This window comes from Phyllostomus hastatus, unplaced genomic scaffold, assembly GCF_019186645.2.
Source record: "Phyllostomus hastatus isolate PE091 unplaced genomic scaffold, TTU_PhHast_1.1 phas_contig_226, whole genome shotgun sequence".
In the NCBI taxonomy this organism is placed as follows: domain Eukaryota; kingdom Metazoa; phylum Chordata; class Mammalia; order Chiroptera; family Phyllostomidae; genus Phyllostomus; species Phyllostomus hastatus.
In genome coordinates this window covers 25,253-50,293 of record NW_025333763.1, presented here as the reverse complement: position 1 = coordinate 50,293, position 25,041 = coordinate 25,253, and the positions used below count along the sequence as shown (strand labels likewise).

Below are 25,041 nucleotides of genomic sequence, written 5' to 3'. Positions count from 1 at the left end.
AATTTCAGAATAAACCCATGACATTAAGAAAAATAAGATTTATTTGTTCATAGAAAAATTGGTAAAATATGTTAGTACATAATGGTCCATAAACATGTAAATGGGTTTGTATACTTACAAACCTAAAGAATTATCTTTCATGTCTTTGATGATGATTGCTTATTTTAATGAATTGTACCAAAGTAGAATTTTAGTTTACATGCTGTCCTCACCTACACATTGAGGTGGGGGACTCCATTTCCCCAGGTGACATATTATCTCATGATGCCCAGTTATCATATGTCCCTTTCCACAAAGCACAGGGGAGTCTAACCCTCGTTTGACAGACAGGTGTGACACAAGTGATGCACTACTGACCTATGCAGCGTGGGACTGACTTCCAGATTCCACCCTGGCACACGAGATCTCCTGCTTCCAGAATCAGAGAATTGTCTTGACAGAGAATAGAGATTGCTTCTCCTTCCTGATAATTCACTGTGGTCATCATATTTTGAGATTTGGGAATCTGAGGTGGGGGTGCACATCTTGGTATTTCTAAAAATATTAAAATGAGACTTCTTAAGGAAAACCACAAGTTACAAATATTAGAAGGATAATTCAGTAAATAAAATTCTCAGTAATAATGCATCTGAAAAGATCATATTATAATGCCATGTTCTACGTTTAAATTTGTTACACTGTTCTTCTGGCTTACCACTGTAACATACCACATTGGGTTTCTATTCTCATGGTCTTCTTTCTAGAGTCTTTCTCTTATTCTTTCTGCAATCAAGCTTGGATAATTTAGGGAAAACCTATTTTAATGATTTCTATTAGGGAAAACCTATTTTAATGATTTAATGTGTAGAACATCCTACCTGAATTATTCATTCAATAACAGTCCATAAAATAAAGATTGATATCAGAACTTTTTTATGAATATCCATGTTCAAATGGTTTGGAAGCCAAAGAAAACCTTCAGAAAATGTTGTGCTAATAGACACTGAACAGCCATAGCTATAGGGAACTGGTCCACGTGGCAATGGCGAATGTAGTTCAGCCCTGGTTTGGAAAACTGACAGGTGAGAGGTGGCACACAGGAGCCAGTCTCACAGATCAGCTTTCCCATGGGGGACCAGGCCTGCATTATTTCTAGGCTGCTTTGAGGCTTGCTTTTGCTAAGATTCCCTCACCCTGAGTTAAGACATCAGAGGTTTAATGTACATCTTTGAAGTAACTCACTAAAGTGTGTACTAAGCCATTCCAAGCATGGAGTGTAGCCAGGTCAATCACTTTTATTGTTCCCTTGCATTTGCAACATTCTTTTCTTTGTTATCTGTAAGAAGTAATCACTTCAAGCAAACTTGAGCATAATGAATGAGAACCTTCCTTGATGTATTGCTCCCAGAAAGCAGTAAAAGGCTGTCCAGGCAGGGGTCAGGGCACTCTCTCACTCAGAGAGTAGCCATGCTGTCCCTTTTCTCCACAGGACTTCTGCAGTCCCTGTGATTTTGTTCATCACATCTACAACACCACAGACACTGCTGGCCACACGGACCATATCACATAGGGAAGAATTGCCTTTAGTTAAACATCAATGAACTTGATAAAGTGTCTTGGCTGAGATACAGATTAGATATGTTAACTAGTGATTTATGTATTGTTAAAAGTTTAAAGCTTTCCTGTAGGTTCTGTTTCCTAGCTTGCCAAAGTAGTAAGAGAAGTATATAGGAATTTTAAACAATCCACTCTCTGTTAAGGAAATTTAGTTAATCAGCAAAAAGTCTTTAAAAGAAAAAAGAAACTAAACTATATATCAGATGATTTCACAGGTGAATTCTATCAGTCATTCAAAGGAAAAAATAATATAATAACACTATGTATAATAACATTATACATGTACTTTCTGGAAACAGAGGAGCAAAGAACACTTCAGTATTGGGTTTCTGAGGCCACAGTAACCTTGATAACACCTGGCAGATGTTTCAAGAAAAAGAAACCATAATTTAATATATCGATGAACATAGGGGCAACAAATTCTTAAATATATATCAACAAATCAAGAATATAAAAGTAAAGAAAGAATACATATCACTGCCGAGTAGAATTAACTCCAGGAATGAGACATTTTTATAACCAGTTCAATGGTATTGTGGGAGGAAAATGGAGACAACTGCACTTGAACACCAATAAACAGAAGAAAAATTCTCAACATAGGGACACCCAAATACATAAGGAAAATCTTGGAGGACTTCAAGAAGGATACTGACAGCAACACAATTATAGTAAAGGATCTTAACACCCCATTGTAAAAAATGGATAGATCTTCCAAACAAAATATCAACAAAGATATTACAGCATTGAACAATGCCTTAGATCAAATGGCCTTAACTGATATGTATAGAGCTTTTCATCCCAAAGAAGCAAAATACACATTCTTTTCAAATGCACGTGGGACATTTTCAAAGATAGAAAACTGTTGGGAACCACTATGGCTGGTTTCAGAAGCTGTAACCCCCTCAAGGCTAAGGCTGAGTGAGTGACCTTCAGATCAGAAGCCACTAAGAAAACAAAGCTTAATCCCTGGCAGGAGCTCAGCTTCTTTCCTTTTACTTCATCCATAGCTGGCCCTCAGTGGTTGGTTGGTTAGCCAATGACGGGTAAGATTCCCCAAGGGGGGAATGACCTAAGACAGGCACGGTCACATGGGAGGCCCCAGGGAAGAACTTGGGGGGCTATGGAGGAAGGGAGTGATGGACCCTCCCCCCTCGGCTTTGACAAAGCCTGAGTCCTCATGCTGATTGCGAGAAGTCTCCTAATCTCTTGGCTGCCTTGCTTCCTCTGCCTGACTTAATACTGAAACAATGACAGAGGGCAGTGCAGCCCTGTGCTGGAAAGGGTGGGTTCCCTGGGTGATCAGGCCTGAGAAAGGATATATAAAATCCTGGGAAACCTGCTTTGCTAAGAATTTTCTTAATTAAATGATAAGGGTCCAAGTGGGAAATAAGTGTGTTTCTCAAAGTTTTGTAGCCCTTTAGCTAATAGACCCTGACTCAGAATATGCCCTAAGAGTTCTTTGTTATATATTGTTTGATCCTTACTGCCTGACAATGATTAATGAGCTTTACCTGTGTTCCTGTGCAAATGAACCCAATAAAAGCCCATTGAGGAAAAAGCTCTTGGCCCTTCTCCTCTGAGAGACTGGCCACCTTTCCTCCTCAAGCAGATCATGTCTTCAAAGACTTATTCTCATCCACAGTGGCTGGGTGGGGTCCCCCTACCCCCACAGAAAACATCATAGGACACAAAAACAAGCCTCAATACATTCAAGAAAAAATGGAAATAATATCAAGCATTTTCTCTGACCACAAGGGACTGAAACTGGACACCAACCTCAAAGAAAAAACTCAAAAACACCCAAACTCATGGAAATTGAATAGCATGCTCTTAAACAATGAATGGGTCAAGAAGGAGATTAAGGAAGAAATCAAAAACTTTCTGGAAACAAATGAAAATGAAGTCACAACAACCCAAAACTTATGGGACACAGTGAAAGCAGTCCTGAGAGGGAAGGTCATAGTGATACAGGCCTACCTAAAAAAGAAAGAAATATTTCAAATAAAAAACCTAACCCTACACCTACAAGAACTCGAGGAACAACAATAAAGACAGCCCAGAGCAGGTAGAAGGAAGGAAATAACCACAATCAGAGCAGAATTAAATGACATAGAGGCTAACGGCACAATTCTAAGGATCAATAAATCCAGGAGCTGGTTCTTTGAAAAGATAAAGAAAATTGACAAGCCTTTAAGCAGGCTTGAAACCTTTAAGCAACAAGAAAAAAGAGAGAGGACCCAAATCAACAGAATCAGGAATGAAAGAGGAGAGATTACAATTGATATCACAGAAATACAAGGAATTATAAGAAATTACTATGAACAACTATATGCCAAGAAATTTGAAAACCTAGGTGAAATGGACAAATTTCTAGAAAAATATAATCTTCTAAAACTGAATGAAGAAGCAGAAAGCCTGAACACACCAATAACAGCTGACGAAATTGAAGCAGTAATCAAAATACTCCCAACACAAAAGCCTTGGACCTGATGGTTTCACAGAAGAATTCTACAAAGCATGTAAGGAAAAGTTAACCCCTATCCTTCACAGACTATTCCAAAAAATCCAAGAAGATGGAAGACTCCCAAACTTTTTATGAAGCCAGCATCATACTAAGTGAGGCCAATATCGCTGATGAAAAGAGACACAAAAGTCCTCAACAAAATATTGGGAACCACATCCAGCAATACAAGAAAAAGATCATACACCATGATCAAGTGGAATTCATCCCACGGATGCAGGGATGGTTCAGTATTTGCAAATCAATAAACATAATACATCACATAAACAAAAGGAAAGACAAAAATCACATGATCATATCAATAGATGCACAAAAAGCATTTGACAAGGTACAGCACCCATTTATGATAAAAACACTCAGCAAACTGGGAGTAGGGGGAGCATTCCTCAACATAGTAAAGGCCATATAAAAGAGACCTACAGCCAACATCATACGCAATGGGCAAAAACTAAAAAGCTTTTCCACTAAGATCAGGAACAAGACAAGAATGCCCAATTTCACAACTCCTATTCAACATAGTATTGGAAGTCCTAGCCACAGCAATGAGGCAAGGAAAATAAATAAGAGGCATCCAAATTGGAAAGGAGGAAGCAAAAGTGTCACTGTTTGCAGATGACATGGCAGTGTACAGAGAAAATCCCATAGACTCCACCAAAAAACTACTTGACCTAATTAGTGAATTTGGCAAAAGAGTGGGATAGAAAGTCAACATGCAAAAAGCAAAGGCATGTTTGTACACAAATAGTGAAATATCAGAAACACAAATCAGGGGAAAGATCCCTTTTGTTATAGCAACAACAAAAAAATAAAGTACCTAGGAATAAACCTAACCAAGGATGTAAAAGACCTGTACTCATAAAACAACACAACACTCAAGAAATAAAATAAGGAAGACACAAACAAATGGAAGCATGTACCATGTTCATGGATTGGAAGAATTAACATCATCAAAATGTCCATACTACCCAGAACAATACATAGATTCAATGCAATCCCTATTAAAGTACCAATGACATATTTCACAGATATAGAACATTTCAAAAACTTATATGGAACCATAAATGCCCTGAATAGCTGCAGCAATTTTAAGAAAGAAGAACAAAGTAGAAGGGATCATAATACCTGATATCAAACTGTATTACAAGGCCACTGTAATCAAAACAGCCTCTTACTGGCAGAAGAAAAGACACATAGACCAATGGAACAGAAGAGAGAGCCCAGAAATAAACCAATACCTCTATGGTCAATTAATATTCGACAAAGGGGACAGAAACATAAAGTGGAGTTAAAATAGCATCTTCAACAAATGGTATTGGGAGATCTGGACAGCTACATGCAAAAAAATGAAACTTGAACACCAACTTGTACCATACAGAAAAATAAATTCAAGGTGGATTAAAAACTTAAATATTAGTCATGACACCATAAAAGTCCTAGAGGAAAACATAGCCAGGAAAACCTCAGATATTCCACATAGCAATATTTTCACCCTTATGTTCCCTAGAGCAAGGGACATAAAGGAAATAATAAACAAATGGGACCTCGTCAAATTAAAAAGCTTCTGCACAGCTAAACAGCATTAAAATGAAAAGAGAACCAACTATATGGGAAAACATGTTTGCCAATGATACCTTACACAAGGGGTTCATCTCCAAAATATATATAGAACTCACATGACTCCACTCCACAAAAACAAACAATCCAATAAAAGAATGGGCAAAAGACTTAAACAAATCTTCTGGCCCAGATGGAGGCATAGGTAGACACACTGTGCCTCCTTCCACAACCAAACTAAGGACAACAACAATTTAGGAATAAGATAACAACCAGAACTGACAGAAAATTTAACTGTATGGAAGTCCGACAACCAAAGAGTTAAAATAGACACATTCATCCAGACCGGTAGGACAGGGGGAGTTAGGCAGCTGGGAGGAGAAGGGTTGTTGCAAAAAAAAAAAAAAGCGGTAGCACTAGGCGTGCAAGACAGCAGCAGGTGGACCCCGGGCGTGGGGTGGCAGTGGGCAGACCCGGTGAGGGGTACAGGGAGTCTGGCTGACCCAGCTATTCCACATTCCAGTGCAGATAAACCAGGTGAAACTGGGGAGTGAGACAGACCGCACAACCCAAGGTCCCAGTGAATGGAAATGAAGCCTCAGAGCACTGATTGAAAACACCCGTGGGGGTTGAGGCACAGGGAGAGACTCCCAGCCTCACAGGAGAATTCACTGGAGAGACTCACAGGGTCCTGGAAAGTACACAAGGCCACGCACCTGGGAATCAGCACCAGAAAGGCCGAGTTTGCTTGTGGGAAGTGGCAGAAGGGACACGAACCCAGCAGAGAGCAGAGAAAATGTCATTGTTCCCACTCAGACTCTGCCCTCATGTACAACATCACAACCCGGTGACTGGGTTGCCCTGCCCTGGTGAACAACTAAGGCTCCACCCCTCATATGTAAAAGGTGCAACCAGACCCAAAAAAATGGTGCAAATGGAAGAACAGATCAAAGCCTCAGAACAAATACAATTAAGCTATCAAGAGAGAGCCAACCTATCAGAGCACTAGTTCAGAGCACTAGTGATCAGGATGCTCACAGAATTGGTTGAATTTGGTTGCAAATTCGATTAAAAGAAGGCTATGCTAAGTGAAATAAAGGAAAATACACAGGGAACCAATAGTGATGGGAAGAAAACTGGGACTCAAATCAATGGAGTGGACCAGAAGGAAGAAAGAAACAACCAAACATAAAAGAAGGAAGAAACAAGAATTCTAGAAAATGAGCGGAGGCTTAGGACATCTTTAAACATTCCAACATCTGAATTACAGGGGTACCAGAAGGAGAAGAGGAAGAGCAACAAGTGGAAAAGTTATTTGAACAAATAATAAAGGAGAACTTCCCCAATCTGGCAAAGGAAATAGACTTCCAGGAAGTCCAGGAAGCTCAGAGAGTCCCGAAGAAGTTGGACCCAAGAAGGAACACACCAAGGCACATCATAATTACAGTAGTGAAGATTAAAATGAAGGAGAGAATCCTGGAAACAGCAAGAGATAAGGAGACAGTAACCTACAAAGGAATTCCCATCAGACTATCAGCTGATTTCTCAAAAGAGACCTTGCAGGCAAGAAGGGGCTGGAAAGAAATATTTCAAGTCATGAAAGACAAGGAACTACATCCAAGATTGCTCTATCCAGCAAAGCTTTGATTTAGAATGGAAGGGCAGATACAGTGCTTCTCAGATAAGGTCAGATAAGTTAAATGAGTTCATCATCACCAAGCCCTTATTATTTGAAATCTTAAAGGGATTTATTTATCTAAGAAAAAGGGGATAAAAAACATGTATAGTAAAATGTCAGCAAACTCACAATTTCTAACAACCACACCTAAAACAAAGAAAAAACAACGTAAGCAAACAACTAGAACAGGAACAGAACCACAGAAATGGAGGTCACATGGAGGGTTAGGAACAGGGGAGTGGGGGGGGAAGGTACAGAGAATAAGTAGCATAGATGGTAAATAGAAAATAGACAGAGGGAGGGCAAGAATGGTATGGGAATTGTAGAAGCTAAAAAACTTATGACACATAGACATGAACTAAAGGGGGGGAATGTGGGTGGAAGAGGGTGTGCAGGGTAGAGGGGAATGAAGGGGGAAAATGGGACAATGGTAATAGCATAATCAATAAAATATATTAACAAAAAAGACTTGAACAGACAATTCTCCAAGGAGGACATACAGAAGGCCCCGGACATATGAAGAGATGCTCAGCATCACTAGCCATCAGGAGATGCAAATTAAAACCACAATGTGATACCACTTTGCACTGGTGAGAATGGCCATCATAAACAAACAAACAAACAAACAAACAAACAAACAAACAAACAAATAACAAGTATTGGAGAGGATGTGAACAAAAGGGAACCCTAATGCACTGTTGGTGGGAATGCAGACGGTGCAGCCACTGTGGAAAACAGTATGGAATTTCCTCAGAAAACTACAAATGGAACTGCCTTTTGACCTGGCAATTCCACTGCTGGGATTATATCCTAAGAATCCTGAAACACCAATCCAAAAGATCCTATGCACCCCGATGTTCATAGAAGCACCACTTATACAATAGCCAAGTGCTGGAAGCAATGTAAGTGTCCATCAGTAAATGAATGGATCAAAAACTCTGGTACATTTACACAATGGAGTTCTATGCAGCAGAAAGAAAGAAGGAGCTCCGACCCTTTGCAACAGCATGGATGGAACTGGAGAGCATTATGCTAAGCGAAATAAGCCAGGTGCTAAAAGAAAATACCATATGATCTCAACTCATCAACAAAACAAACAAGCCAAGAAAATATAACCAGAGACATTGAAATTAAGAACAATCTGACAGAAACCAGAGGAAAGGTGGGAGGGGATAATGGAGTAGAAGTGGGGAGGGTTTTCAGGAACACCTATAAAGGACACATGGACAAAACTAAGGGGAGGGGTGGGAGCAGGGGAGGGAGGTGGGGATGGCTGGGGAGGCTGTGGCGGGTAAATGCAGACCACTGTAGCTGAACAACAATAACGTAATTAAAAAAAAGAAAAGAAAAATTAAGAATGTCAGATTATCCCATCAAAAAGCATAAAAAGCAATGAAAAATGCTCAACAGTACTTGATGATAAAATTCCTTACTGAGCAAAGTGGGAGCAGAAGGAAATTCAGTTAAACTGATAAAAGGAATGTACAAAAATTCTAAACTAACATTGTAGTTGTGGTAAGAAATGAAATACTGTCTCCCAGAGGTCAAAAATAAGATAAAGATGTCTGTTCTCTTCACTTCCTCTCAACCCCGTTCTGAAGGTCCGAGCCAGTACAATAAAGAAGACAAACTAAATAGCAAAATAAAAAGGGACTGGTAGAAATCTAACTGTATATTTGAATGATATTTGTACTTGATCTACAAAAGAATGCATAAAATGAATAATGTCATTCTGTGTAGTTTCAGAGTATAAAATCAATTTCCAAAAATACAGTTCCTTAGACTTAGAGCAAAAATTGGAAAACGCAAACATGAAAAATACCATTTGAAATATCAAAAATATAAAATATAAATACATTTCAAAATCTCTACATCTTCTACCCAAATCATTGCTGGGAAAATAGAAACAAAAATAAATGACTGACAAGATATACCAAGTTTATGGATTGAACACTCAGTGTAGCGAAGATGCCAGCTTTCCCTAATTTATCTTTCACTAGAGAAGCTGTCCGTTTGCTTTCACCCATAGATGCATTACACAAGCCAAACAGTTTTTCCTGAAATTTCTGTTAATGAAAAGACCAGAATAATTAAAACAATCTGGGAGATGAAGAGCATAATTGATGAAAACACGGCAGAGTCCAAGACTTAGTGTACAGTAGTACTCATCAAGGCAAAGTGGTGGGGCTAAGAATAGAAAATTGGATAAATAGACTAAAAGAGAGGGTTGAAAAATGAACTGTCACTTCCAGAGACAATTGATTTTAATTTCAAAGTCTTTCCCCCTCATAATGCTAGACCAATTAAATGTCCATCTGCAAAAAAAGATCAACCCTTATTTTATAGCACACTAAAGCTTAATTTACATGGAGAATATTCCTAAATATAAATGTGAAAACTATATAAAGCTTCTAGAATAAAAGAGATGAAGACTTGCATTTCACAGACTGTAATTATTACTTCTTTCCATTAAGAAGATCTGAAAACATGCCCTGGCTGGGGTGGCTCAGTGGACTGAGTGCTGGCCTGCAAACCAAAAAGTCACTGGTTTGATGTCCAATCACAGTAAATGCCCAGGTTACAGGTCAGGTCCCAGGTGGGGGGCATGGGACAGACAACCACATATTGATGTTTTTGTGCCTCTGTTTCTCTATTCCTTTCCCTCTCTCTAAAAATAAGTAAATAAAATCTTAAAAAATAAAAAATTAAAAGAGAAGATCTGAAAATAAGTAGGAGTTTTGTATTGGTATGAAATTGCTTTCTCTATATTCTACCTCTAAGGAAATTGGTAAAAGCACTGAGGACAGTGAGTCCAGGTGCCCTACAGCTGGAGAAGAACAACACAGTTGTGAAAAGGGGGGAATCAGAATGAGCCCTGTGCTGTTGGAATTGGTGGTGGCAATAAGACTGTTCCTAAGACAGATACAGATAAACAGAAGATAGATGACTCCGTGGGTAGATACATATGGAGATAGATGGATACATTCATAGAAGGTATATACATCCTTGGATGCTAAGATAGCTACACGACTTAGAGGTATAAGCATAAGCATCACATTAATACAAAAAAAATTAGTAGCAATGGTATTCCAACAGCAATGAGCAGACATACTCCCCAAAGTGAAAGTCACCAGTTCCTGAGTGGTTTGTCAGGTAGCTGTAGAATGCACATGATACAATTACTATTTTGAAACAGTGCTCTGGTTATTTTCTAAATCACCTTCCAGCTAGGAATTATTTGTAATAAGAAATAGTTAATAAAATGTTTTAAGACATAATGAGACTCCTTTCACAAGGTAGGAAGAAATTGGATGACATTTGAAAATGTTATAATCGAGAGCTCACCTCCACAGTTCATTTGGGGATCCCATCTTCCATTGATGCAGACTGAGTGCTTCTGCTCTGACCTTCTTCGGCACGTGTAATTCACTTGCTCATTATGGTCATAGTCGATCCTATCTGACTGGAGTGGCTCAAATTCATTTGACCTTGGTAATTTACATGTCTTAATGTTACCTGTGTCTGTAAAATGAAGAAATTATCTTGAAAATACTAATCATGAGAATCTAAGCAACTAACACAAAAAATAGCTATAGAGTCCATAGTACAATGAAATTGGAATTTAGGTCTATAAATTCCACCAGCAAAGTTATTCCTGATCATGTTGCATGAGGTGGGCTATTATGTAGGAACACAGTCCCATGTCCAGTGCTGATATTTCAGAGAGAATAACCATCGTTAAGGCATTTGGCACTTTGGGAATAGCAAGAACACAGAGGTTCACTTTTTGCTTTATCTGCATAGAGAAGAGTCATCACATGACTAAATTTGGTCCCATTTGAAATCTGTGCAAATGTTCACATCCATTCTTTTCCTGATCTCAAACATTTATGCATTATTTTAAACCACAATCCTAAAGCATTAGAAGAAAACAATGATGTGTGCAAACAGAATATATAAAGTTACAAGTTTAATTATATTGTTTCAATAAAGTTAAGGTAAAATAAGAAGAAAAGTTGATCTAAGATGTAGAGTATAGAATGTGAATATTGAGGCATGTTTTGTGCATGATCACCAAAATTAAGGATAAGAAATTAGGTGGTTAAATCATAACCTATTTGCATACATGCTTTAGAATCTTTGAGAAGCTCTTTTATACACCAGATCATCCTATAATCCAGTGTTATATAATCCAATATTATAATGCTAGAATAATCCATTTTTGCTGGCTTCAGTATGTTACCTATAGATTAGTAAAGTTTTTATACAACTATGAATTTTAGACATTTCATGCATATGGCAAATTCTGTTTTGAACTAGATGTCAGTGTAGGTCTCAGGTAATATTTGCTAACAATTTGGTAATGATGTCAAGTGAGGATGAACAGAAGAAAGAAAATTCAAGTAATTGGCCAAAAACAGTAAGGATTTTGTAATGCAACCATGAAAAACAAATAAAGGGACTATTTTAAAACACAGTAGATTCTTGAGAATTAGCCTTATTTTCCCAGGACTTGTCCAGAGTGCTGAAAAAGGAAAGAACAATATTCCTCTTCAAGGGATGGTAACTGAAGGAAGATTTGTAGCTGAAAGGATGTGTGTGGTTCTTATACTAAGTCCTATGGTGACTGGTTTCTGAAAGAATTTCTTTATTAGGAAAAAAATAAGCATTCATTCTTGAGAAGAATGAAAAGTTAAGACTAACAGGAGGTATAAAATAAACATTGAGGGAGAAAATTTTAATCATACATCTATTTACAAGTAAAATTTAGCTTCATACTTATAAATAATGTTAATATTAGAACAGATTTACAAAATTCTGTCAATAGTTTCTATTTTTCATTTGTAGGCACCATTGAACTATAAACAACAAATATTTGGATTCATTATAATTTTGACCTGACACTCTCAAGAATATCTCCAAATTTTAAAAATATGGTGGCAAGGGCTTCACAGCAAAAATATTAAATTGCCTTACAGGGCCATATTAGAAGGGCATGCTCACCAATGCACTGAGGTGGTTGGGTCCATTTTCCCTTCAAACATGTAACTGATCTGGGCCCCACCAATGTGAACCCTCCTCTGCAGCTGAACGTCACGGACTCTCCATGGTGATAGGGATGCTCCTGGGAATAGACGGAGCCATGAACGATGTGAGGTATGACTTCACATGTGCTGTTCTCCTCTGTGAAAATGTCACAAGCATATGCTAATGAAGAACAACCTGCCAGTAACCAGAGGAAAAGGGGGAGGGGGACAATGGAGGAAGGAAGGGAAGGGTCAAGCCAAGGAACATGTATACAGGACCCATGACCAAAGACAATGGGGAGGGGAGGATTGAATGTGGGATGAGAAGGGTTGGTAGGGCAGGGGAAAGAAATGGAGGGTAATAGGGATAACTGTAATTGAACAACAATAAATATAAATAAAAAATAAAACTCCTGTAAACAAACAAAAAGTAAAAATAAATTACATGTTTCTATGAATATACACTATTGACTTACGTCTAAGTGTTAACATTTCTATACACACCGATACACTGGGGCAAGGATGTCCACTCCCCATCAACACACTGAGTTTTCCGAGAACCCTTCAGCAGAAACCTGGGGTTGCAGACGTACTCCACAACTTCACCGTGCTCATGTTCTTTTTTCAGCGTGTTTGTAGCTGTCCCATTGGGGAGCTGAGGATGTGGACCACACGGTTTCACTTCCGCTACGGTAGAAATGCAGTATGGTTACTGGTTAAATAGTCTAATTTACAAATTAAAATCCAATAAAATTCTTCTCAATTTTTTTACTAATTATCTAATCCATACGTGGCAAACACAAGGCCTGATGGCCAAATTCGGACCTCTAGCTTGTTTTATCTAGCCCAGCACCTGGTTGCTATCTGGTGGCAGCAGCAAGCTCCTTGCCCCTAGTTAAGGAGTAGTTACATCTATACAGTCATAAAATTAATTTCGACCCTTTGAAGGCAACCCTGAGGCTGATATGGCCACGGGTGAAAATAGTTTGACATCCCAATCTAATTTATTATAGCGGTCTTTGACAGAGGAGAAAGAGTGGAGTTTACACTAGATTCAGGTCTCCCAGTTCTGTTATTTATGCTGATTTAGCAACCTAGAAGTGTATTTAAGCCCAGGAAACATGTTTCATTTTTCTAGATAGTCTAAAAATATATGCAAATGAATAAGCAAATATACTAGTATAACTTATAATGATGTTCATATTCCTTAGAAACATCCTATCAAGACTTTTATCTTAAATATTTTTTATTTATTCAGCTTAGAGAGGGGAACAGAGGAAGGGACGGGGGAGAGAGATAGAAATGTGGATTTGTTATTCCATTCATTGGTGCATTCAGTGGATGCTTCTTGTATGTGCCCTGACCTGAGATTGCATCTGCAACCTTGCAGCATTGGAATGATGCACTAACCAAATGAGCTCCCTGGTCAGGGCCAAGACTTTTTGAAAAATACCATCATTGGAGCCAAGCATTTGATCAACCACTTTTAAGTCATATCTATGATGGAGTTGACTGTAAGATGCTTAAACATTGTTTAGACACACTCAGTGGAACCTGAAGTGAAGCCCGTGCTGGCAGAATGAGATGCAAAAATAGGACTAAAAAGAAGTAGCTCCAGCACCAGACACCGCTGAAGGTGAACTTCTTAAACAAGGACATCTGAGACACGTACTACCAACGCATGGTTTTCTGAAGTAAATCTCTGGCTTAGTGCCCTAGATTAGAGACACCCTGGAAACCAACAGAACACTAACAGATACACAATGGGAAAACCAAAATTCTAATTCTTGTTGGAGCAGTTGTCAGATAAACATTCACCTTTACATGTTGGAGGATCTGGTGACCACCCAAAGTTGTAACACTGAGTTGAATCTGGTCCAACAAGTTTCAGTCTTTGTCTGCAGGAGAATTTCAACACGTCTCCAATGAAATATTTCTCTTTCCGGGGCTGAGCAATTAAGTTTTGTTCTATATCAGGAACAACGCATTCTTTTTCTATAAAAACAATTTCATAATTATTATGAAAATAATTTAATGAGTATATACAAGTTTTCATTGCCAAAGTATATGTTATACATCATGCAGAAATAAGTTACTGGGTGTTGCATATATAGAGAGGCATCAAACAAATCCTCTCCCTCGAAAAACATTTACCCATTCAGTTTACACCTCCTTCGAATTCATATGGGAGTATCTGAACATCAATACATGTGTTCTGAAAATTTGTAAGATCAACTTGGTGATAGTGGATCTGATTTTATCACTGACATAAAATTTAATGTTACTTTTTTGTATTATCAAAACAAAACTATTCTCTTGCAAAAAAACAAAAAGAAAAACACTGATGCTACAATTTTAAATTGCATGCTTAAATAAAACCTGAAATTTTTGTTTAATAACATGGGAAATCAGAACACTCAGAGAGGTATTTCTGATATATCTAAGTAGAGTGATTTTGAAAATAATTTAATTAATAAATTCAACTGAAATATAATAAAACTGAAACATAAAAAAGATGAAGTAACATTCTCAAGGTCACATAGGTAGACAGATTCCAGCTGTCCTGAATATTTATACAATATAGAACTATCTATTCTTACCTAGGTATAGTTTATGTTGGCTATTAATAAATTATTAGTTTCTTTGATTCTGTGTAGAAATGTGTAAATTATCCCTTAGAATTTTAAAATTTATAAGATTTATGACTGCAGAGATTGTATAAATGCATTTTGGTTTGAATTATCCATCTCATTAGTTAATACTTAAAATTAATACGTGGAATTTAAAATTTGCAATCAGACAAATAAGAAAATTTATACTATTTGAAAATCACTTATTAACACATAATTATAAAAGTAGACATAACTTAATAATTTTTAGAAGTGATGTCAGCAAAACCCTCAATAAATTTGCTTTTCTTTTGTTTTTTCCTTTGATGTTGACCTTTGTAGTTTATTGAGAAGATCACACTTGAAAGGGAACCACTGGGACTCTTCTAAAATTTTATCCCAATACGATGTATAGCAATTCTTTTATTAGGGAGTATCCTCATTTACATATTCTGTGCTCATTTGGTATAAATTCTCTATCTCATCATATTGTAAAAAAATGCTGCCTTGAGGGGGAAAAAAGAGATCTTGGCTGTTGGCTATTTCCAGCTGTTTTATTTATAGAATGACTTAAGAAATGTGATTTTGGTCATTCTACAGATATAACAGCTGGAAATAGTCAATAGCCAAGGTGGAACTGAAGAACATTATGCTACCTGAAATAAGCTAGGCAGCAAGGGACAAATACCATATGATCTCACCTATAAGTGGAATCTAATCAACACAATAAACAAGCAAGAAAAATAAAAGCAGACATGGAAATTAAGAACAATCTGACAGTAACCAGAGGGGAGGTTGGAGGCAGTAGTGAAGGGAAGGGGAGGAAGGGTTTTCAGGAACAACTATAAAGGACACATTTATAAAAACCAAGGGGGGGTTGGAATCAAGGGAGGGAGGTGGGAATGGTTGGGGTTGTGGAGAGTGGTGAGGGGAAAATGCAGACAACTTTGTTTGATTTGTAATAAAAGAAAAAAAAGAAATGTGATTTAGGAAGGAGAATGAATGGGAATGCCCTAAATTACAGACATTTATATTCATTCAAAAGTCAAAATTATAAATCCTAGCACTGAGACTTCAATATGTTGGTGTGAATTTTTAACTCTGAAATGTACATGTAGTTAAGATTGCTGCTAGCACTGTTTGGCTTAATGGTTTATGATAACATTGCTTGGAAACTCCTCTCCAACCAGGAGACTTTCCAGGACATTTGAAATCAATTCCAGTGTCAGCTACTCAGTGTGCCAGTCCCTGCTACGTGGCCGAGGAAAGCCCTCTGAAAGGAACGCTAAGCTGCCATTTGTTTGCTCCGTCCTTGGAAGCCTTACGTCCTGCTGGCGAATTCCGACCGGTGTGTCCTCAGAGTCATGGGTTACTGCAAATTCTCAATAGAAAGCCATATTGGCCCCAGTGCTTTCTACCGCTGTCTCTGTCACCTGCAGGTCCGTTCCTTCACACTGTTCTGTCGTGCCTGATGGCCTTGGAAGCACATATTCCTGATTGGGCGTTCTTCCTGAAAGAAGGCCCTCAAAGCTATCTAAGCTTCTGGGTTCATACAACCTGGGTCTGCCTCTGATCCCAGAAAAGAGTGACAGCCCGATTACATTTTCATCGCAGATCTGTGATGTGCTTGGACTACAGGGCACGTTAGTGCACTGGGTTGGATGGGCTATTATCTTTGGACTTCAAAACCCCTGTCCTCCCAATTTGCATTGAATCAAAAGGAGACACCTCAGTTGTATTCACTGTGCATTAAAAGTAATTCCACATAATCCAATTTGTTAAAAATAAAACATTTTAAATGAATTTTATTATGATAATCCTGAAAAGTGACTTACTGTGACAGGAGGGTGTACCAGACCAGCCACTGTGACCACACACTATGAAGCTTGTGGTGTGTCCATCTCCATTTGTATATCCATCCTGGCACTCATAGTCCAACCTGTCATTGACCTTAAACCATGTGCTGCCACTTCTGGCTCTGGCATTCTCAAACACTGGCATATCACAAGATTCTAATGCACAATGGAATTGAAGAGTTCATGTCCAGTAGCATTTAACAGACACTCTAAAGGAGTCAGTCCCATCCCAAGGAAACACATCACATAAGAGCAATCTCAGAATACCAGTGATAAGTCACTGTCCTGATATTGTTACTCAGGATGAAAACAGGTGTTTCTACAAAGCAGTTTTACCATCACTTAATCATCTGAACAATTTAAGGTCATTTTTCTCAGTGCCATTGCTCTCACACATTTATTCCACCCTAGCAGGAAACTAGACCCTAACAGACCTGCTGGACTTTGGTTCTGGCAAAGCAGAGTAGCATTTGGTGAATGGAGGTAGGTGCCAAACTCAGTAACAGTTGGGCCATCAATGCCAGAAATGAAGTTAATTGGTTCAATGAAAAGATTAATTTTCAACAGTGACAGTGATTTTTAAACATTCTATAGAAATCTATTTTAGAACTTACTAATTTTTAAAACTCACATGCTAATTTAACTTTTTTCTAATATCCTCTTAATGACTGGATATTCTTCTATACATACAAAGATTGAATGTAGAAATAGTTCCACATTTATAACTAGCAAAACAAATCAAATTGTTGAACAAATAGTCTCCATTTTTACTAATACCTTACTGGATTGATGTTAATATAGGTTTAAATTGGTTTCCTCAAATTTTAAAATATATTAGGTAGCCAGCTAATATAAAATTTAAAAAGTAAATAAAACTATAATAATAAAAATAATAATGAAAACATTTTTCTTTCTCAATGAGAGTGCTGTAATAGGTAATTGACCAAAATTTAATATAGTATTAGTTTGATATAAAGGCAACCTTCATCATTTTTTCTTTGGCTAATTGAAAAAAATTAAAAATAATAAAAATTGATATTTTAAATAATCACTTCATGTGAATGAAAAGTATCATTACATGTCTTTGGGATAAATACTATAAAATGAGAAAAGTGTTCCTAGAATATTCTCATAAATATTGAGGAAGCATCAAGAATTTCTTAGTCTACACTGACTTGATGTTGATGTATGTTTTCATAAAAAATTTTTTTTCAGAAGAGGACCTGTTTTGCTGTATCACATGTAAGTTACACAGGTGACATTTTTCCAAAATTACTCACTGTGAACATATATTTTCAGATAAACACATAATTTTTATGTCTAGGAATGAATGCCCAGATGTAAAAGTCTGACCCCCTAAAAACAGGCCCAGGCCAAGGCCTCATCTAGAAATGAATGAGTTGACACCAGAACACACAGAAGGTCCCTCACCAGTTTGTAAATCACAGGAAGTTTTATGGTGGGAAAACCCTGAACTGAAAGATGGGCTATATCTACCTTCTAGTAGTTCATTGTAAGAGGCAAAACTTATGCACACTTTCTCAAAAACCTTTTATTTATCTTTTTAAATGGAACCACCTCAGCTTCTGCCAGCCCAAGGAGAAGAAATCAGGTAAAGTAACCATTTCTGCCACAGGCATCAGGGCAGTAATTCAACATCGTGAATGACTTACTAATGCACCTGGGGTGAGCGGACCATCCACGCTGCAGACACGTGATCGTTCCTGATGTCTGACCCTCTTCTGTTAAGTAACCTTGTTTGCACTTGTATTGTGTTTCTGTATGTAAGGGGTATGCCAGTTGAGATTCAGAAAAAAATCCATTCTCAATTTCTATATCCGATTTCAAACATGTCACTAAAGGGAAGAGAGCATGAGGGAAAGGTAAGCATAGGGTCCATACACATGATCATTAGGGTTCTAACAATATACAACAAAAACAACAAAAAGTGAAGGGTCTGTTCTAAATGAAAACTTGGAAAACTCTAATCATCCAAAATGTGGTGGCAAAGACTATAGGCTATGAGTTTCCAAAAATGTTAAATCAAGACATTGCCATCATCATTAAATCAACAAACAACAAGTGCTGGCGAGGTTGGTGAGAAAAGAGAACTCTAGTGCACTGTTGGTGGGAATGCAGACTGGTGCAGCCACTGTGGAAAACAGTGTGGAGTTTCCTCAAGGAACTAAAGATGGAACTGACTTTTGATCAAGTGATCCCTCTGCTGGGACCATACCCTAAGAATCCTGAATCACCAATTCAAATAACCTGTGTAACACAATGTTCACAGCGGGGTTATTCACAATAGCCAAGTGCTAGAAACAGCCTAAGTGCCCATCAGTAAATGAGTGGATCAAAAAACTGTGGTACATTTACACAATGGAATGTTACCCAGCAGAAAGAAGGAACTCTCACCCTTTGTGCACAGCATGGAGGAAACTGGAGAGCATCATGCTAAGTGAAATAAGCCAGGCTGTGAAAAAGAAACACCATATGATCTCACCTATAAGTGGAACCTAATCAACACAATAAACAAAAGCAAAATAGAATCAGAGACATGGAAATAAGGAAGAAACTGACAGTGACCAGAAGGGTGGGGGAGGCATACAACAGGGGGAAGAAGGGTGGGCGACAAGCAAAGGAACCAGAGTAGAGGATTCATGGACACAGAAAATGGCGGGGAGTGGACTGTGAGAATCAAGGGGTGAGGTTCGGTTAAGCAAAGAGAAAAAAAGGCGGGACAACTGTAACTAAGTAACAGTAATTTTTTAAAAAAAGATATTAGAAAGAGATCTCAGAACTAAGTAGGACTTACAGTATTTAGATAGCCTTATAAGAAATTACTGATGGCCAGAGGAAGGGGGTGGGGCTGGTTGGCATTGGGCAAAAGTGGCTATGGGCACATCTGCAATAGTATCACCAATAAAAATGAAGATAAAAAATAAATGTAAAATATAAATTATTAGGATCTGTCTGTGCACTGCATGTGAAATGCTACAGCATGCTCCTAGCATGTGTCTATTCCCAGGATGTGTTTTAATTATCGCTGAGAAGGAAGAGTCACCTGTTCTTGCCTCATGCAGAACCAAGGTCCCCACATGAGGGGACGGACATGCTAATGACCATGATGTGGTGGTCACTTCATACCGTGTGCACATGTCAACATAACAAGCTGCCACATGTGCCATTCCCATTAACACCGAACACAGAAAAACATATTTGAAAAAATGACAATGTTGGCAGACATAAATTGAAAACAAACACCACAGAAAAATGAACAGAATTAAAAGGTGGTTCATGGGAGAAATTTAATAAAATGAAGAAATGCATGGGGAGATTACAGAAGAGAGTTCCAGCCCCGCACAGTGAAGAAACTGAACCAACCCTGTGAAAACAACTCTGTGAGCTGTGCACATGCGCCCAGCGCCTGGCTCTGACTGCTGAGAGAGAAGGAGAATGCTGTGGGCTCTGTTCTCACAGTGGCTTTATTGGGGCGGGGGTGCAAATTCTCCGGATTACAACAAGGAAGAAAACACTCAAGCTGAAGACATCAGTCACACTGAACAGAAGGACAAACCCGGCATTCTCAAACAGGCTGACATCACTGAACTTAGAGTCCAGAGAACCCAGTGGGAAGAGCTACAGAGGGAGAGAGCCCCACACACCTGCAGGCTGACACATCACACTTCAGAGCAGGGCAGAGCCCCGCCACAACGGGCAGGGAGTAACCCCTGGAGGAAGGACCAGCAGGAAACCATCAGTTCAAAGATTTCCAGGGCACACTCAACACTGGGAGATTTTCACATCAGATCAGTCAAATTGGAAAGACGTCTTTAAACACTGCCCATTTACTAGAGGGGCCAGAAGAGGCCTTCTTCATCCACATTCTGAATAACCTGGTCCTAGTGGGCAGGCTGCCAAACCAGCCTTATCAGTTTAGAAACGAGCCTTCAGTGGGTCAAGTCAACCTGAATAACAAAACCAAGTACAAAACCACTGAGCCTGGAGGTCTCGGACCCCAAACCTCCACCAGGTGCAGGACTGGGGAGGCACTAACTCAGGGAGAGGAAGCTGTTGCTCCCAGGCCCTTCCACGCACCCAGTCCTGGATCTCTGTGCCCCTGGGGCCGGGGGGGCGGTGGGACCTGTCTGCCAGAGTCCGGACTCTCACCAAGCTGCCCTCATCCAGTGTCGTGGCCAAAATCCATGCCATTGTGGGGAGACAATAGGAGCAGCTAACATGCCATCCTGCTCTCCACTCTGTATTTAATTAGATGTTTCTTCTCTGTGGTCTTTGGGTGGTTTTCTAAATTAATGTCTACTAACAGGTGTCTCTATCATGCTATTGATATGTCAAGAAACTGGCATTTCCACTTATACACACTTGAAAAAGTAAAACCAAGAAAGTCCTTTGACAAAACAAGAAGCTGATATAAACATTCTTCCACAGTAATTATAGGTAAGTCTTAGAAGATGAGAAACAGCCTAGATCTTAGACCCATTTTCTTACCGACACGGATGCATTTGGGAGGAGGGAACCAGCCATTCTCCGTACACGTCATGGTAGTCTGCTGGGTTGGGAGACTGTAACCAGGAAGGCAAAAAACTCTTATAGATTCTCCCTGTAAATAGTTTTGTTCATATCTCAGAGAATATCCATACTCCAGATAACGGAAAACACATTTTCCTAAGAATCATAAAATAATAAAAAATCCCATCAATTTGGTCAAAATAATAAATTATAATATATCGTCATGACATCCAAAAATAACATGTCACTTAGGAACACTAAAGCTTCTACCAATGTTTTTTAAAAAAGTCAATATTAAATATAACTGTCTGTATTTCACAATGAGAATATGCAGAAATGGCACAGATGTCCCTGTAGAGTGCAGTTATCTGTCATGTTTTTAATGAAGAACCTCTCATAAAACAAACAACCTGCACGGGTCTTCCTGCTCACAGAACTCAGCCCTCCCCCTTATGCTGGTCACACACCTTCATAGTTCTCACTTGTTTAATTCCCCCCCTTCTCCGAAGTGTCCCCACGGGCACAGGGAGGAAGAGGCTTACTTACGGAGGCACGGCACTTCAGGCAACCAGCCACGTGGTGTGCAAGTGATGCGACTCCAGTTACCTTCCAAAGGAGTCACATAGTTGTCATCACAGGTATAGTACAATCGTTGTCCCACAGAAGCTGGGAAGTATCCTCTATATCTGTCTATCCAGTACAGGTCCCCATGCTTTACTTTTGGAAATTCACATGGCTTAACTTGCAAAACAAACAAACAAGCAAACAAAAAAGTGTAAATAATGTTTTACTTTAATAGAATCTAAAGTGATTAATGGTTCCTGCGATGAATTATATTCTCTAATTAACATAGTTATACTCATTGCATTAGGGTTTCTAGGACAGGAAAGGTTGTAAACTGAGATGATGTCAAGAACACGTGTTTCTGGTCATTTCACGACATGTGCACACGTGGAGTCTGTCTGTTTTACACCTGAAACAACACAGAGCTGCCTGTCAGTTCTGTCTAGGTGAGCACACAGACCCTCTCCTTATGGTGGTCATGCTCACTGAGGTCTGTGTCACTGTGATACCAGCATCCTCTCTAAGGGCATCACACTGTCACATTCCTGTGGACATTTGTCCTGAAGTGACACTGAAGCCATTGACCTCCTATTAGCATGATTTTGTTTCTCACTCATGGAGTGTCCAGCTGCAGCGTGGACACCTGGTATGTGAGCAAGAGGAACATGAAAATCAAGGCAGAAAGCTCTTGGAAGGAGGCCAAAGAAACCTCCCCAGAAATAAATGCCCTGCTGAACTGAGTGGCACTTTGTGACATGTGATGGTGTCAGAAAATCTAACTATGTCTCCCACTCTCCTCCCTGAGAGAAGGAGCCCACTGCCCCCACCTTTGAGTGTGGGTGGACTTAGGGACCCTCTTCTAAAGGTATGAATTGCTCAGAAGACAATGTGTGAGCAGGTCATAGACTGCATGGTGGTGTCATTCTTGTGTCTGAGATCACTCACTCTGGGGACATTAGTGCCACTCAGGCTCCTATGGAGACGCCAGGAGGTTAGGCCCTGAGGCCCCTGCACCACCAGGGAGGTGCCCACTTGGGAGCAGGTCCCAGCTGCACCCAGCCCTCAGCCCACACTCTGGGCCAGTGTCCTGGTGCCGCCCAGACAGTGACTGGGAAGTAGGGGCCTGGACCTGTCCCCAGTGCTGGCCCTGTGACCCTGAGTCAGGAGAGGGTGACTGTTCTCAGTCAGGATGTTATGGGGATATTTATAAAAAGGAATAAATGACTAATATACTTGTTTTTAGACAATACTAGTCTTAGCCAATGTTTTAGTTCTGATACTTGAACTATATTATTTAGAGAAGTAATTATACTCACATGTACAAATTTAATGTTGAATAGCTAAAATTAAAAGTTTTCAATTATAATTATATTATTTTTTCTTAGAATTGGCTGCTTTGAAAATCAATTATGTTATTAAATCATCTGCTTTATATTCTCAGTAAGACAAAGACTACAATTTATTATGTTCCCATTTTTACATTTAGGAGAAGTCATTTCATAATTAGGAAGCAGGTCATGATTTCAACAGAACTTACAGATGCATCTGGGAGGAGGTGCCCAGCCTCCATCAGTGCATCTTGTCTTATTTCTTCGGGTTAAAGGAGAAAAGCCATTGTCACAGCGGTATGTGATTACATTTCCCAGTCTGTATTTGGTCCTGAGAGGTGTGTAGAGACCGTTAGCAATAGCTGGAGGATCACAGGTTATTTCTGAAAAGAGAAAGGACAGGTGGATAAGGCAGAAATCACTGCCCGGGAAAAGAGTCAAGTCCATGACAATACAGTGAATGTTGAAAGAATCCCCCAGACAATTTGGGGTATCATCTAGCTTTTCTGTGAAGCATTTCCCAGTCATGTTTTCACAAGCATATTCACATGACTCTCTAATATCTGTGCAGAGGCTTTCAGCCTGTAGAACACAGAAGACAGAAAACTATTTATTTTATTTGCCCTGGAGATGAATATATGACAATCTTCCTACAAGATACTCTCTGTTGTGAAGTCACAATACACACTGTTCCTACGAGTCGATTCATTAAACCCAGAGACACAAGCAAGTAGGAACGACAAGAAGTTGCAGGTTGGAGGGAGCTGAGTGTGCAGCTCTGTGTCCAGCTTACCTTGTCCATGAGCCCGGGAGGCCCACAAGGTGACAATGACACTAACCAGGGACAGCAGCATGTTGGGCATCCCCGACGGTGTATCAACACGAATATCCCAGCCGTGCTCCGTGGAGTTGTGAGTCTGCCTCGTGAGCGGTTGTTAGTGTGAGCCTGAATTTCAGGCACTGCCAGGAAGCTGGTTTGTTGGGTTCACTTAATATCAAAGTTCAGAGAGTTTTGCAAGATATGCAAATTTTTGTTAAAAGTTTCTCAATCTCTTTGTGACTTCCTTTTCTCATTGTCCTTGCTCAACATGCCTCAGTGATATTAACACATCTGATGCAAAATTGACAAGTAACAGTAATTTTTAAATTAAACAACTCTAGCAATGGCCAAGGTTTTTCCTCCACCCAGAGGTGGAATGGGAATAACTCTGAGTCCACTTCCCTGTAACTGTCCCTTGTCCTGTAAGTGTCCTCACCCAGCCTCAGTGCTTAGGGTCTGTGAGCACCAATCCCCAAAGCTACTAGCAAATGTTTGTTAAAATGTTACTATTCAATGTTACTTAAGATTTTATTATCCAGTAATGTATAATTAATATTCTTATTCTCCTAAGGACTCTTTCACATCTCCTGTGGTTTTCATGAAGAGCTTCTCATGAAAGGAAAGATCTCTTGGAACATTTTCCCTACCAGAACATTCCCCTTGACCCTATTGTCGTCATCCAGGCCTCATTGCCCTCACGTCTGCGCACCTACGTCTCTGGTCTTTGAGAGGTTCACATACAGGGAGCTTCACACACGTCACTTACTGTGGCCTGGTACTTCTGGGGACCTACCTCCTCATGTGCAAGTGATGCCATCCAGCCACCTTGTGAAAAAGTCACACAGTTGTCCTCACGGCTGTAGCACCATTTTCCTGCAGGTGCTAGAAAGTACGATTCATTCCTGCTTTTCATGTATGGACATCCGTGCTTTCTTTCTGGAATATTAGAAGGTGTCAC

At 39.3% G+C, this 25,041-nt stretch overlaps 1 protein-coding gene across 1 annotated transcript in view; it reads right to left on the bottom strand.

The window, feature by feature from the left end:
* LOC123817881 (complement factor H-like) overlaps positions 1–24,214 on the bottom strand; it is a 75,861-nt gene extending 51,647 nt beyond the window's left edge. Inside the window, exons 1-11 of the mRNA XM_045837665.1 lie at positions 24,057–24,214; positions 23,473–23,646; positions 21,918–22,112; positions 21,351–21,527; positions 18,515–18,697; positions 16,821–16,997; positions 14,195–14,371; positions 12,881–13,063; positions 12,354–12,533; positions 10,695–10,871; positions 358–534 (exon numbers count right to left, since the gene is read on the bottom strand). Coding sequence (XP_045693621.1) covers positions 358–534; positions 10,695–10,871; positions 12,354–12,533; positions 12,881–13,063; positions 14,195–14,371; positions 16,821–16,997; positions 18,515–18,697; positions 21,351–21,527; positions 21,918–22,112; positions 23,473–23,646; positions 24,057–24,126 — 1,870 coding nt within the window. The 5' untranslated portion in view covers positions 24,127–24,214. The remainder of the gene's footprint in view (positions 1–357; positions 535–10,694; positions 10,872–12,353; positions 12,534–12,880; positions 13,064–14,194; positions 14,372–16,820; positions 16,998–18,514; positions 18,698–21,350; positions 21,528–21,917; positions 22,113–23,472; positions 23,647–24,056) is intronic.
* Positions 24,215–25,041: the final 827 nt, after the last annotated feature.